The sequence below is a fragment of the Emys orbicularis genome, chromosome 11, assembly GCF_028017835.1.
Source record: "Emys orbicularis isolate rEmyOrb1 chromosome 11, rEmyOrb1.hap1, whole genome shotgun sequence".
NCBI lineage: Eukaryota > Metazoa > Chordata > Testudines > Emydidae > Emys > Emys orbicularis.
In genome coordinates this window covers 67,681,631-67,696,170 of record NC_088693.1, presented here as the reverse complement: position 1 = coordinate 67,696,170, position 14,540 = coordinate 67,681,631, and the positions used below count along the sequence as shown (strand labels likewise).

At 38.3% G+C, this 14,540-nt stretch overlaps 1 protein-coding gene across 1 annotated transcript in view; it reads left to right on the top strand.

Annotated features, from left to right (window-relative positions):
- The window catches only part of BARD1 (BRCA1 associated RING domain 1), a 68,577-nt gene that overhangs the window by 13,524 nt on the left and 40,513 nt on the right, over positions 1–14,540 (top strand). Inside the window, exon 4 of the mRNA XM_065413569.1 lies at positions 1,062–2,098. Within this exon, the coding sequence (XP_065269641.1) occupies positions 1,062–2,098 (1,037 nt within the window). The remainder of the gene's footprint in view (positions 1–1,061; positions 2,099–14,540) is intronic.

Below are 14,540 nucleotides of genomic sequence, written 5' to 3'. Positions count from 1 at the left end.
TGAAAGATCGTGCCTGTCATCACGGTATCTCTAGGACTTGTGTCTTATTGTGCTATATGTGTAAAAATAATCTGGGCTGGTACAATATCTCTACACACATGACTCTTGCAAATTTATTTAACTCTTGTTCTCTAGTCCATAGAGGTGAATGATAGTTATATCACGGTAAATATTTTAGAGTAGACTCTGCTAGTTGTGTAAACAGTGAAGACAAGATGAAAATAAATATTATCTGCATTTTATATTGTGCATCTGTTTGCAATTGAGCCCTTCCTTTTTTAGCTACCATTGTTAAAACAAAATTGGATCTGAGATCTTTACGAAGGGTAACTAGTTACAGGATTTGTCTTAATTTTAACTTTCCATCAAACCCATTCCTTAAAGTAAGCGGAGAATCTATAATGCTGTAGTTGACAACCATCATGCCTATATACTGTAGCTATTACTGGATATTTAAATGATCCAGCTAGCCTGAGGTTGTATTGTTTTTGAAGTAAATCTCAGCCTAATGCCATATGTCTCTCTCTCTCTCTTTTTTTTTTTTTTTTTTTTTTAAACTGAATCTCCAAATATTTAACTACACTTAATTGGAGGGATAAGTAGGGTAATTTAGCTAAGGATAGGAAAGCCTTCTATCTTGAAATGTAATTTCTGAAGAGTATTGGAAATATTTGTTTTGGCGTTTGACTGCTACACTAAGGAGTTTTTTGTCAGATCTGTCTGCAATTTTTCATGTGAATTTTGTTAAAAGTGAAATTCTCTCAAACTCCTTTCTGTTGGGGAGCAGGAAAGTAGCATGCCTGTCTGGTATCCATAAACTTACTACTGCTTGAGTTAGAAGAGTGGGTACTGCTACTAATTCTAAAAATAGAAGATGTGGAGAAGACAAAATTATGGCTGGAAATTTAATGCACTGAAATAGAAGTAATACATTTATTACAATCTCATAAAGGCTTCCATTTTTAATATTCAAAATTTTGATTTACAGTTCTATTTCCAGAATGGTAAACAGCTGATATTGGCCTTAAAGCTCATTTTAAAAAATCCCTGTCTCCTACCAGATTCTGCAGAAGACTTGTTCACGTCAGTAGGTCCTGATCATGAAACAAGAAGTAAGAAGAAGCAGATAAAAATGTGGTTCAGCCCACGCAGTAGGAAGATCAGATGTGTGCTAAACAATAGTTCCCTTCAGAAGCAGAATCAACTGGTGACTAATAGTGGTTGCATTAACCAGGGCCCATCTTCTACTTTTGACTTCCTTCCTTCTCCTCCTCAAGAGAAGCCTTCCAAGATGACCAAGGAACCACCACCACACAGATCGAAGAAAAAACTGAAGAAAAAGAGTCTAGCAGACATCAACAAAGTGTGGGGTATAGAGAAGGAAAAGCAGAAAGAGGGCAGTGGAACCGAAGGGGAGACCCAAGATGAATTTAAAGAAAAGACTGTGACCTTTTGCAGCCAGTCATTAGTTTTATGCAGCCCTGAACCACATAGTACGGAAGAGACGATAGGACAGGAGTTTGTAATGGAAACCGACCTTAAGGATGGAAGAGAGTCCCACTTGGAAATGGCCACACAAGTAAAACCCATAGAGGATAAAGATAGCTCTGCACAAGTTAACACAATGAATAGTTTTAATACAGAGAAACCTCTGCCATCAGAAAATGAAATTACTCCTTTAAAGCGCGGAAGGCAGCAGTCCATATCCCCCACTATATCTCATGCTAAAAGACTGAGAAGAAGTGATCAGCGTGCTGATACGCACTCAGTCAACCAGGGTGTTTGCAATCCTGAGGTAACTGCCATGAGCACTGTTAAAATCTCTCCAACTACTGAACATGGAACTCCAGTTCATATCTCCTCTCCGGCATTTGAACTTACTGGTGGCTCCTTATCAAAGACAAGAAGCTCTGCAATTTTTCAAGAAATCATTAGCCCTTCACTTTCGAAAACTCCCTCTACCCCATTCACTTCAAATACTCATAATCAAATGGAAACAACACCCAGCCCTTCCCTCTTGAAGAAGTCTCCTAGTAATAACACAACTACCAAAAGGAATCACAGAGGAGAGTCCTTGCTCCACGTTGCTTCCATCAAGGTAGGACTTTCTTATTCTTCTGGTTTGAGACAATGGTTCAGTGGTCACTTTAAGACAAGTGCAAATGTTTTTCAGACTGTCACTTTAAAATTACAACATTAGTTCCATATCTTATGTTTTTCTGGGGCAGGGCCAATTTTTATGGTTCTGCTGTTGTGTAGATCACCAGGTGTAATGCGGGTATGTCTACACTGCAAACACCGCCCCTCCTCCCCCCCCAAACAAACAAAACCAAAGCCTTATGGCAGTGATTCTCGGAGCTGGAGGTCAACTGACTCAGCCTTGTGGTAGGGGGCTAAAAAGAGCAGTGTAGATGTTCCTACTCAAGCTGGAGCCTGGGCTCTGAGAGTCTGTCTACACTGCAATTAAACACCCATGGCTGGCCCGTGTCAGCTGACTCCACCTCGGGCAAGAGCCTGTTTAATTGTAGTGTAGGCATTCAGGCTCAGGCTGGAGCCCAGGGTCTGGAACCCTCCCCCCTTGCAAGGTCCCAGAGCCCGGGCTCCAGCCCGAGCCTGAAGGTCTATAGCGCAGTTAAACAGCCTTGTAGCTTAAGTCAGCTGGCATGGGGGTTTAATTGTAGTGTAGGCATACCCTGAGACCCACCCCCTTTGCCAGGTTTCAGAGCCTGGGCTCCAGCCCAAGCGGGGACATCTATGCTGCTGTTTTCAGGCCCACAGCGTGAGTCCTGCAAGCCTTATTCAGTTTGCCCTGGCTCTGACACTCGCTGGGGTATGTCCCCCTTCCCCCCAGTGTAGAAATACCCTGGTTTCTCCAAATTGATGTCAAAGGTGTGGTTCTTGTAGACTGTTACCCTTGGAAATTTCAGTGTGCACTCCAACATCGGCTAGGATTGTCTTGCACATGACTTCCAGAAAGTGATCTCTGTCTAGGCTTTGTTCTAAAGATATTGTATATGCTAAAAAGTTGAATGTGTGATCGACATTGTCTTTGGGTTTATTTTTGATATTTCAAGTCTACCCTGCTAGGTGACCTTAACAATTAATTGGTTGGCTGTTCAATGACCACATCAACATTGGAGCTAGATTATTTAACTATAATTAATGTTGCACAAGACTACCTGAATACTGGCATTGCCTAGTTTTCTAGACCTTGACTTTACAGCACTAATAATAATCTTCTAGTATCACTTTTTAGATGGACTTTCTATGGTTTTCTTAAACAAAATTGAAAGCAAAAATTCAGTCATGTAACTGTTTGGTAGACAGAGGTGGATTGCTGCGTATCAGGATTTTTGTACTGTGTTCCTGTCTCTGGGAGAAGAGGGGATGATCTGATAGTTATAGCAGGAGACTGAGAGTTAGGATTCCTGGATGCAATTTGATTTTTTTTAATGATGCTTTGCATTTACAGTGTTTATTCATCTGTGATCAAACCTGCCAGTTTCCCTGATGTTTTACAGTCAGAGAGTCCCTTTGTCAGCTTTCTGCAGTGTTGCAGTGGCATGCTCCTATTTCTTTAAAACGGTTTTTCCTCTCCCTTGTTGCTGTGTGAAAGACCCACACAAACAGGAAAAACGGTTTGTACTTAGTTAACTGTTTCCCCCTGTGTAATCATTGTTGTCAAGTTCACTAAATAAACAAGAAGGGGAGGGATATTTTTTTCATTCTCTTTTTGGCTATAGTAATCATAGGTGTTATAATAGCAAATAAAACTGTTTGACATAAATGACCTTTTTAAGTTGGTTCCTCTTAAGAGGGGTTGTACAGCACCTCAAGTTCTCTTTTAGGGGGATCAGACAGAAGTCTCACATATGGAAAACTTTGGTAACGTTATCTCAGGTCATTTCAAAGAACTTGTGCTTTGTGCATTAGCACTTTAAATGTATTTTGTACTAAATCATACATAAAAGAAATAGTCTCATCAATAAAATTCCTGTACCTCTAGAATTGATATGCCTGTAAATATCCCGACATTGATACACAGCATTTCTATTTGTAGAGTTAAAGAATTTCCTTGATAAATAACTGTTTTCTGCCTTTCATGGAGGCATTATAGCAGTTCTCACCTGCTGCTTATGAAACAATTCTTCCATTTGATTAAATGGAAGTAGAACCTATGGGTTATGAGTACAAATCCTCTGTTTGAAATCATTTATACTTAATTAGTCATGGTAGAGACAATTATATACTGTAGTTAGTGACTTGAGAGCTCTAAGGATGGTCCTGCTATTATCTCAGTTCACAAATTCAGCATACTCATCTTTTATTATTAAAATGCTGCTTACAGACTACCCCTGTATATTTCCAGGGGGATTTTTTTAAGGGATTCTGTCAGGATTGATTGTCCTAAAATTTGACTTATCTTGACAGCTTTCCCACACTTTCCCTTCAAGATTGCAGTATCTTCAATGTATTTTTGAGAGGGGGAAAAGAGCAGCTATGCAGCTTATCGTGAGATTCACAGTAAACTAAGAGAAGTCAATAAGGCGCAATTATCAAGGTACAGTTTTCTTGATGTTTATAGTCAGTGAGCTAAAAATGGAAATCTGGTGCTGTTCCTCATTAGTACTAGTACAATTTTCCTTATTTTCTTTGTTTGCATTAAAAAACACCCAGTATTATTAATTATTGGTTTAATTAGATGGGGCTTCTCTGTTGCCCTAAAATAGAATGTGACTGCCTTTAAGTGTAGACATTCAGGTTTGACCTCGAGCACTGGGACTCCCCCACCTCATGGGATCCTAAAGCCCACGCTTCAGCCTGTGCTGAAATATCTACACTGCAGTCCGGGTGGGTTTGATTTAAATCACTAGTCAGGAAGACTCGATTTAATCATGAATTTCTACAAAAAAGTGCATTCCTGTTGATTGTTATAACCTTAATACATATTCTTCACAACTCCAAGATAGATGTAGGTTTCATTTTTAGAAGGTACACACTATGCATTTTTAAAGAGATTTATTATGAAAACTTTTCAGATTAGTTTTACAGCTATATCAGAAAATGAATGATTGGTTATTTCATTTACCAAAGGTAATTGAAGCAGATATTTATGAAGTCATTGGGAGGCGAACTATCTCCAATTCAACAGGTTAATCATTAATATTTGGAGGATTTTCTTGCCAGGCTGTATTAGGAGGAGAACATCATCAGACAGACATTTACATTGTTTTATTTAACTAAAACAACAACGTTATGTGTTCTGGATTTTTTTCTTCAACAGTAAACATAATATTTTAACAAAAGAAGCATATGAATTTTTCAATTTAATTAAATGTTCAAGTTGTTTAAAATCAGGTTTGTTTTTGTTAAAATTGTTTTAACTAAAATAGTCAATTTTTTTTTTTATTACATTTAACTCTGTCAGCCAGGTCAACATGTGAAACTTAAAATATTGGCATCTGCAGCTAACTCAGTCGTCTTCACCTTCATTTTCTTGTTTGTTCATAATCTGGAAAAGAAAAACAAGTTTTCCTGCTTTTTCAGGTCCCAAACGATTTCTAAATTTGGAATGAATTAGTCCAAAGGAAGAAAATATTCTTTCTACACCAATAGAAGAAGCTACTGCTGTTAAAAGTGAGATTATCACTTCAGCAGTCTCTGAATCCAAGTGCTTAAGTGACTTCCACCAGTTCACTGGTGTGACTTTCTTTAAAACATCATCAGCAAACATATATTTCTTGAATGGTTCTTATTCCCAAATTGGGTCTCTTTTACGGCCTGCTGTCTTTATAGGTTTTCCCTTCTAGTGAGAGAATGGTATGGTAGATCTCAAATCAATGAAGGCTACACTCAGAAAGACCTCAAGACTTCTGGAATATGCTGCTCAAACAGTTTCACTTTTGTTTCTACTGCCTGTCCCTCCCTTCTCACATTTATCTCCAGACTTCTTCTCCTTGTCCAGATCTATTCCGCCCCCAACAATCTTCTATTCATTGAACTTTTTGAAACTTTGCACTTTTAGAGAGAGGTAAGGGATTGACTCTGTGTACACAAATTTGCAGAGGGACAATAGGGTTGAAGTCTGTTATTTCTCACCTCTCTCTCTTTATTTATTTATTTATTTAAAAACATTTTTGCTGTTAGCAAGCATGTTATCTCTGGAGACACAAATCCACAGTTTGAGAACTGCAAAACTAAGCATCTCTGATGGTATCTTCTAGACTGAGCACTGAGTCCTATTGGATAGATGGAAAGATTAACCGAAAGAATCTATACAGAAACCCCTAGAGCCCCATAAGATTGGGTCCCTAATCCATGAACTATTGGAACTCATTTACAAAACTTTTCTTAAACATTACATGAATATATTGTCTCATATTATAGAATTACAATTTATAATCCCTATTCCATGATGAGATATCTTTGAGCTATAATGTATCTTAATTAAAACTATCTTTAGATAGGTTTTTTCCTCAAAAAGCATTTTATCCAAAAAAATCAGATTTAAATACAAAAAATCAATTGTTTGTTTGTTTGTTTTTTAAATCATTGATTTTTTGTTCACCCTGTCTGCAGTTAGATAGCCCGAGCCCCATTCAGCTGGCACAGGCCAGCCTGGTTTTTAATTGTAATGTAAACATACCCTTTATCTCTCTGTGCTTCACTTCCCCTTCTGTAAAATGAAGATAATACTTTTTCTTCCACACTTGTCTTGTGTATTTAGACTGTAAAATCTTGAGGGCAGGAACAATCCTGTATTAAGTGTGCATACTACAGCTAATGCAGTGCTCTAGGAACCAGTGTAATGCAAGCTGTGGTGTACTGAAAACTGTTAAAATTACAAGCTATGCTTTAAGTTTTAAGGGGGTTTCGAGTCTTGGTTGAAGGCAAGAGTGCACATAGGGAAGCATGCAATCTGGGTCTTCAGCAGTCAGTCTGTAAAAAGCCAGGTGGGTTGAATTATGCCTCTCTGTCTTAGGGCACAGCCTGCTTCGTGTGTGTGTTTTGATGCTTGTGTTTTATGGTTCTGGATTCAAAGAAGTAAAGTAGTGTTATCTTGCAACCTTTCAGCAAGTGTTTTTGTTTCAGGGTGTATACCAGGGGTAGGCCATCTATGGCACGCGTGCCAAAGGTGGCACGCGAACTGACTTTTTCAGTGGCACTCACACTGCCTGGGTCCTGGCCACCGGTCCGGGGGGCTCTGCATTTTAATTTAATTTTAAATAAAGCTTCTTAAACATTTTAAAAACCTTATTTACTTTACATACAACAATAGTTTAGTTATATATTATAGAAAGAGACCTTCTAAAAACGTTCAAATGTATTACTGGCACGCGAAACCTTAAATCAGAGTGAATAAATGAAGACTCGGCACAGCACTTCTGAAAGGTTGCCGATCCCTGGTGTATACAGTGAACATAACACAAACAAAAAGGGGAGTTGAATAATCTCTGTACTTGACTTCTTATGTAAGTTAGTTTAACTTAGAGAATTTTGGACTATAATACATGTAAGGTAGCCCAGTCAGCAATTTCAGTTCCACAAGCACAATTAGTTTTTCTCAGTATTTCTAACATTGTTTTCCTGATTTCTTCATCCACCCATGTTTGTCAAATTGTCACTGTAATGGAAACAGTCTTGTAAAAAAAAATCAGAATTAAAACTAAATTCTCTGGGACTTCATTAATTATAAAATCCATATTATTTTCATTAGCTTGTAGGCCCTAATACATTGCACTTAATGAAAGTTAATTGAATTTTACTTTTTTTGTCTTTTAAAAGAGATAATTAACAACATTATCAAGCATTAAAACTAAGTGTATTGTACTATTCCAAATCAATCAAAGGTGGAAGTGTGTGGGGCTCTTTCCCATTTTACTACTTCTACACTAATAATAAACATACTAAAAGCAAAATGGTTCTGAAAAAAGGTTATAGAGTGGATGAGCTTCATGCTGAATTGCATTCGTAAATTAGAATGAATGTAGCTATTTGCCTAGTGAACTGAAATCATGTTTTTTATTACCCTCCATACTCATTAAAGGTAAAATTTCCAAGTAGTTAAAGTGCAAAATGTGGCCTTTTATACTTTTAAAATTATCTAAACGGTTGGGGAAAGCCCCACTCCATCACAGTCCTCCCACAGCTTAATTATCTAAATTCTTTTATTACCAAACATTAGAGAACTACTGCCCTACATATGTGGTGATTAAAACACAGGAACTTGCACCTCTGGCTTATAGTTACCACGGGGTTTTAAATTTGGCCTGGAATTAGAGAATCCTGTAAACTTCCTGCATAAAATTCCCTTCAGATAAAATTTCTCCTGTATTTCTCCTGCAAACTGCAGGGCCACTGGGTAGGATAGACTGTACGGAAGGCTCCCTGAGCGAAAGCAGCACTAGTATAAAGTCCAGCAAGAGGGAAGAATGATAAAACATGGGATGGGATGAGGACAACACAGGTGCATCGCACATTTAGTTGGGAAGAGACTTTGAGCTTTATGCCCTAAACAAGTAGCAGCTAAGCACAGAGCTATTGCACTCCGACTCTGGGAGCAGGAAGCAATTTACGTGTATTTAGGTAACTTTATTTTAATTGAAGGAACAGTGTGGGACAATCAGGACATGCTTTGGGTGCTAGTAAAAAGATTACTTGGCATCTGTCCTCTCTATACAGGGATCCTCAATTTTTGTGTATCTGTTCGAGTTTAGTCTGCAGTACTGGACCCTTTACTTTCATGGCACTTGCATTTAGTGCAGTCAAGGCTGTTGGGTAATCTCATCTGAGCCACTGAGCTTTATCACGTATGCTCTAGGGCTGCATTCCTAGAGAGATCCAGACACATAAGGTATAAACCTCCTTTCACGGTGTTCCTGAGCCTAAGGTTACTATGTCCACACTCCAAACTCCTCTATAAAATGACTTCTGGATTCCATTTCAACAAGTTCAATTCACCAGTCATCTGTCCCCAAAACCTTAGTATTTTTACTGAGAACAACTAGAGTGGTTAAGTTTTATGTAAAAAAGGCAATCAGTTTAAATACCTAAGCCACATAGAGCTTTTTCACACAGCAACAGTGAAGAAAGATCCAGTTTTTTTAAGAACTGGAAACTGATTGAAAAACCTCAGGAATAGGTACGGTAACTCAGAAGCAGGTGCAATACCTGCTACTGCCTTTAATTGGTTTGAAATTGACCACATTTAAAGTTGATTATGTCCTTTTAAATCTAAGTGCTGTAGTAATACTAAGTAGACTATTGTAGACAATAATTTCCAGGCTTTTTCAAATGAAATTCACAGCTGACAGTTTAAGTGTATTTCAGACAAATATAAAAGCCTCATAACTACTTAAAATATTGAATTTAGAAATACAAGAATTGACCATGATCACAGCAATCTTTCCCAAATATTAATGTTGAATGTAAAATTGTTTCCAGTGTTCTACAAATATTGCTTTTTACAGAGCTCAGTCTTGTTTTAGTTATGAGATTGGAGCTTAACTCTTCTTGGATGTTTTATCTTACAAATATATGTGCTGAGCCACCATGCTCATTACTCTCTAAATGATCTGCTGGTGAGGAAATTAATTTTAAAGAAATCAGAGGTGATTGTTTTCTTTAAAGTTTCAGTCAGAGCATTCACAATTACTATTAGCTCTCTAATTCTTTGTCATCCTCTTTCTCCACTTAATATAAGTTATAAATAAGATGTGGGAAAGCAATAAGAGCGGGGGGGGGGGAGGGGGGAATTGGGTTGTTTAACAATCAAGTAGTTCACTCATTAGATCAAGGTATTGGGTTCTTTTGTTTGACTTGCAATATAGTAAAATCACTTGGCGCTTTAGAAAGTAGAGAGGAAGTCTTGGCGCTTTAGAAAGTAGAGAGGGAGTCAAATTCTGTAGACTTATCCCCTGGTCTCAGCTTCAGTCTTTCATGTGATATTCTACTTCTCATTGTACTTTATTTTTTCCATCCTGGCACTTAATATCTCCATTAACTTTAACTCACTGGTTAGTATAAGGAAGTTGCAAAATATCTTTAATAGAAGTAGAAAAGGGAGAAATTTTATAAAATAGTGAAAGGGATGCTGGCTGCTTTTCTTAACCATCTGTCAGCACTAGCATTTGATACAATTGATATTAGGACTTGAAAAAATCCACTTGCCCATGCCAAATGGGAAGCTTTTCTGGGGAAGTGCCATCAGCATCTGCAGAATCTAAGGTTTCATTAAAAAAGGGGGGGAGGGGAGCTGGGGCTGGGGGTGATGGCTGTGAAAATATCCTTCTCCACGTAAACCAATGCAATGCTGTCTTCTAGATTTGCGGGTAGGTGGCTCCAGTGCCTTTCATGCTGCTCTGCTTCTTGGAGCTTTCCCAACCTGCAGCATAGTGAAGGCTAACCGGAACCATGTAATTTTTCATTGCTGCTATTCATAACCTTGATAATCAGCTTAAAATGGCCTTCCCTTGGTCTGTCTCCAGCAGATAATTGTCCCCCAGCACCCTGTGATGGTGTCCTTCCTGTACACAAGCTAGTTATTTCTTTGGGGTGCTATTCACTCATTAACAATACCCCCCCCCCATTAATTTACTATATCAGCTTTAGCTAGCTAACGTTTCCTATCTCAAACATATGAACATCAGGCGGTATTCTCCCAAGTAGGAGAATCCCAAGTCTTACCAATAAATTTGTTGGGCAGAGGCCTATACTCTAAATTGATCAAGGTCAGAGAAGTCCAACTCAGTGAGTTATATAAAATTACTCATAAAAGTCAGCAAAAGCGAGAGAGACTGAATCCGTCCAGACTAAAAGGTCTACTCATGTCACCCAAAGATTATTAAGATCATAACTAGTAAACAAAGGAGAATGGAATTGGAAATTAATGGCCAAAAATTGGTGGGTTGGAAACAAGGTCTAATTGGTGGACAAAATAATGAGGGGATGGGCTATTCTGTCCATTAACCCCTGGGTCCTTTTGAAAGACTTCTGAGGGATCTAAAGCTGGCAAATGGGTGGACTGTAAAGAGAGCGTTACCATCGTTGCTGTTACCCCGTCATCTGTTGGGACCCAAGAATCCATCATGACACAATTGGACATCTACTGTCTGCTCCTGAGAAATGTCCTAAACTGACCAGGCAGGGCCAGAGAGAGGGACCCAGATGACATTGCCACCTCCATGAGCTTTGGCTAAATCCTGAGAATCACCCGGAACATGAGATTTGGGTTTCTGCTGTCAGCCCCCCCCCCATGCCATGTTCCTTCCTTCTCCATCTTTTCTTATCTCTCTTGTCTTTTGTTTAATAATTCTGGCTAAGCCACCCAAGAAAGAGATTCACAACACTGCTGTGAGCCCGCAACCAGAGAGGCAGTTCTAAGTAATGTCTTAAACAGCCTAATGCAGAGATGCTGATACAAGTTTACCAGGTCTCAGAATGGCTGGTAAGACTGTGTGCTGCACATGTTTCTCCACAGCAGGGTTGCAGGTAAGCGTGAACACCACAGAAACTGCATTTTCTATCTTTGAGATTCTTTTCTATATCCTTTTGTGGCTATTTGTCCTTTTTTTTTTTTTTTTTTTTTTTTTTGTCGAAAGGAAGCAGAATCGGATTTCAACATCAGCTCCAGTCCATCTCAACTAACTTTTTTTCTCTCTTCCCCAGATAACCATCCCCAGTTGTTACCATATTTAATACTATCTAACATAGTGTCATACAAGGTTTTCCTTATTAAAACAAAACAAAACTGTATACAACTAAAAGGAATAAGAAATATTGTTAACATGAAATTCTTACTTAGTACTTTAAATTCAAATGCTTTAACTGTTTTTCCTTTTTTCTGTATCTTTAATAAAAGATTATTAAGGATAGTTCTATGGGACAAAACAGGCTGAGGTGGCTATACTCGAAGCCCCAAGCCATGTTTCAATGTTTAGTCTTGTGTAGTGACAGGGTCATGTTAACACTTTTGCGGGGAGAGATAGCTCAGTGGTTTGAGCAGTGGCCTGCTAAACTCAGGGTTATGAGTTCAATCCTTGAGGGGGCCATTTGGGGATTTAGTTAGAGATTGGTCCTGCTTTGAGCAGGGGATTGGACTAGATGACCTCCTGAGCTTCCTTCTAACCTTGATATTCTATGACTCTTTGGGCCCATTTTTTCCATTAACCTTAACATAACAAGCCCTTGCTAGCGTAAGCTCAAAGAGGCACAAAATATTTTAGTGGTATCATACCTCAGTGCAAATATTGTGTGGTAGGGGGATTGATGACTTATCGTAGAGTCACAAAAACATGTAGAATAAAGCAAATAATTTTGTATCTGATCATGAGAAATTTAACTTACTTTAAAATAAAAGCCAAAGCAAGTTTTCTGAGCTTTTTAGTTAAGTGAGTACTAACAAAAACTATGTATAGATGGAGACTCCTGTTGTGTTTTCTTTGCAGCAGGTGAAAACTGTCAAAGAACATTAAATTACCACTTCTCTTCCTGATTCCTTCCAAATGGGGATGGACGATACATAGAATCAGATCCTCAATTGGGGCTCAATTCTGCCAGGTGCTGAGCACTCTGGCCCTGACCCAGCAAAATGCTTAAGGCACTGGCTTACCTGGTAAGCATGTGAATTATCCCATTGAAGTCCATGCTTAAAGTTAATTTTGTTTTTAAGTGTATCGTTGGAGCACTGTCGGGAACTTGGAACTTAGCAAGATTGAATCCCTAGTAGATGCCAGTTGAAGATCTGTCCCCCCTATTTTATCCTTGCATGTTTCTTTTTTCAACGAGTATTCACTGTCAAGTAGTTGAATGCATTCTCAGAACCTCTTAAAAGTTCAGGGTGCAGAAGACATAACTTCCATGAGTCTAGTAACATGCCCTGCAGCTGTAAATTTAAACTTTAATTTCTGGCTATATTTCTTCTGTCAGTCTCTAGGCCACAAACAGCTTTCTTAATGCATCACTTCTAATCCTGATTGACAGTAGCTGTTCAGTCATTGTGCATGTGTGTAATCGAAATGAAAGCTCCTCTCCCATTCCCTTCACTTTTATTGTGAATTGCAAGTGGTAAAAAGAGAAGTTCCATTTACAGCCTAGGTAACAAAATGGATTTTTTTCTCATTTTCAGGGAAAAAATCCCACTCATTTCTCAGTTTACAATAGAGCTATAGTTTTCTAGTTTTACTCTAACCCTTTTTCATTCTGTACATGTTAACAGTACTTCTAGTTGTCAACAGCAGCGCAATTTTACTGTAATAAAAATTAAACTAGCATTTTATGGATTGGTAATATGAATGTTAACATTCTGAGCAGTTAACGTACCTAATGCCCACACCAGATTTGAATTATTTGCTAGGTGTGTTAACTGCTCTACGGGAACACTGCAAAAATATCAACCACTGTTATATATGTTTGCAAACTTAATAATTTTAAAAGAGAAGCTCAGATGTCACTTACCATAGGTAATTCTTTTTATCTATGGGAAAAGCTCTGTTGTACTGCTCACTGTCTCCCATGCTTGTGAATATTTTCTCTTTGTACATGGTTTCCACTTGTGTCTCTTTCCTTGAGACTAAAAAATATTCTAACTAGAATAGTATATTCTTTAATTGGTTAAAATGTAACATTTTGCTGGGGGCGTCTAGGTTGTGATTATAATGCATGGAACATATCTCTTGGTTATATAAATTCAGTTGACTGATATAAAGTCAGAGCTTTTCAGCATTTTATGTGAATGTTGAGTTAATATTTCTTTTATCAGTTGCTGGTTATTTTTCTGCTGAACAGAGTCTTGGAAGAGTTTTCTTTGGTTGTAAAGAATGAGGATTAATGCTATTCTACATGGTCTCAGAAATGTTCCTTGATATCATAGAACAGGTTTGACGCTCTCCTTCATTTGGTTTAATACTGTCCTCAAGTTTGGGCCTCATATTCGTTGTTCTTAAAGAAAGAGGTGAATTCTAAGGTATGTAGTGTGGTAGTGGAATAATGGTTAGGATCTCTTTCAGTTAATATACCTGATGGCACAAGAATTACAGCTAGTGCATTGTGATTCAGGTATTAACTCCTTCCACAGCTTTTTGTTGAGAGAGAGAGCTGCTGGTTTTTAACCTTTTTGGGTTCCCTGACCCTGTTTTCAATAGATCTGCACTTGAAGCCTTCCTTGTTTCAGCTTTCACCATGAGAGCAGGAGATTTCATCTCACCTATTCTGTTTGATTCCATATTGTCTCCATATAAGTTTGCAGTTCTGTCTTCCACTTCCAATTATTTTTCTCTCCTTTCTTTGCCATCTGTGTAGCCTTAGGTTCTTGGCACATGGAGTTCTTACTTCTCCCTTGTGGTTTTTCCTACCTAGTCTCTCCTTCTATATGTCCCCCCTCCTTTCTTTCTCCTCTTGCCTGGTTTTTCCCTCTTCCCATCTTGGGGTTTGTAGCTGGCAGTACAAATTTTGCTAAGGACAGTTCTAATCAGACTTCCCTGGGGATTGCACCTTGACACAGTGGGACGCCTTATGTGTTCCACTGACCGAGAACTATGCTG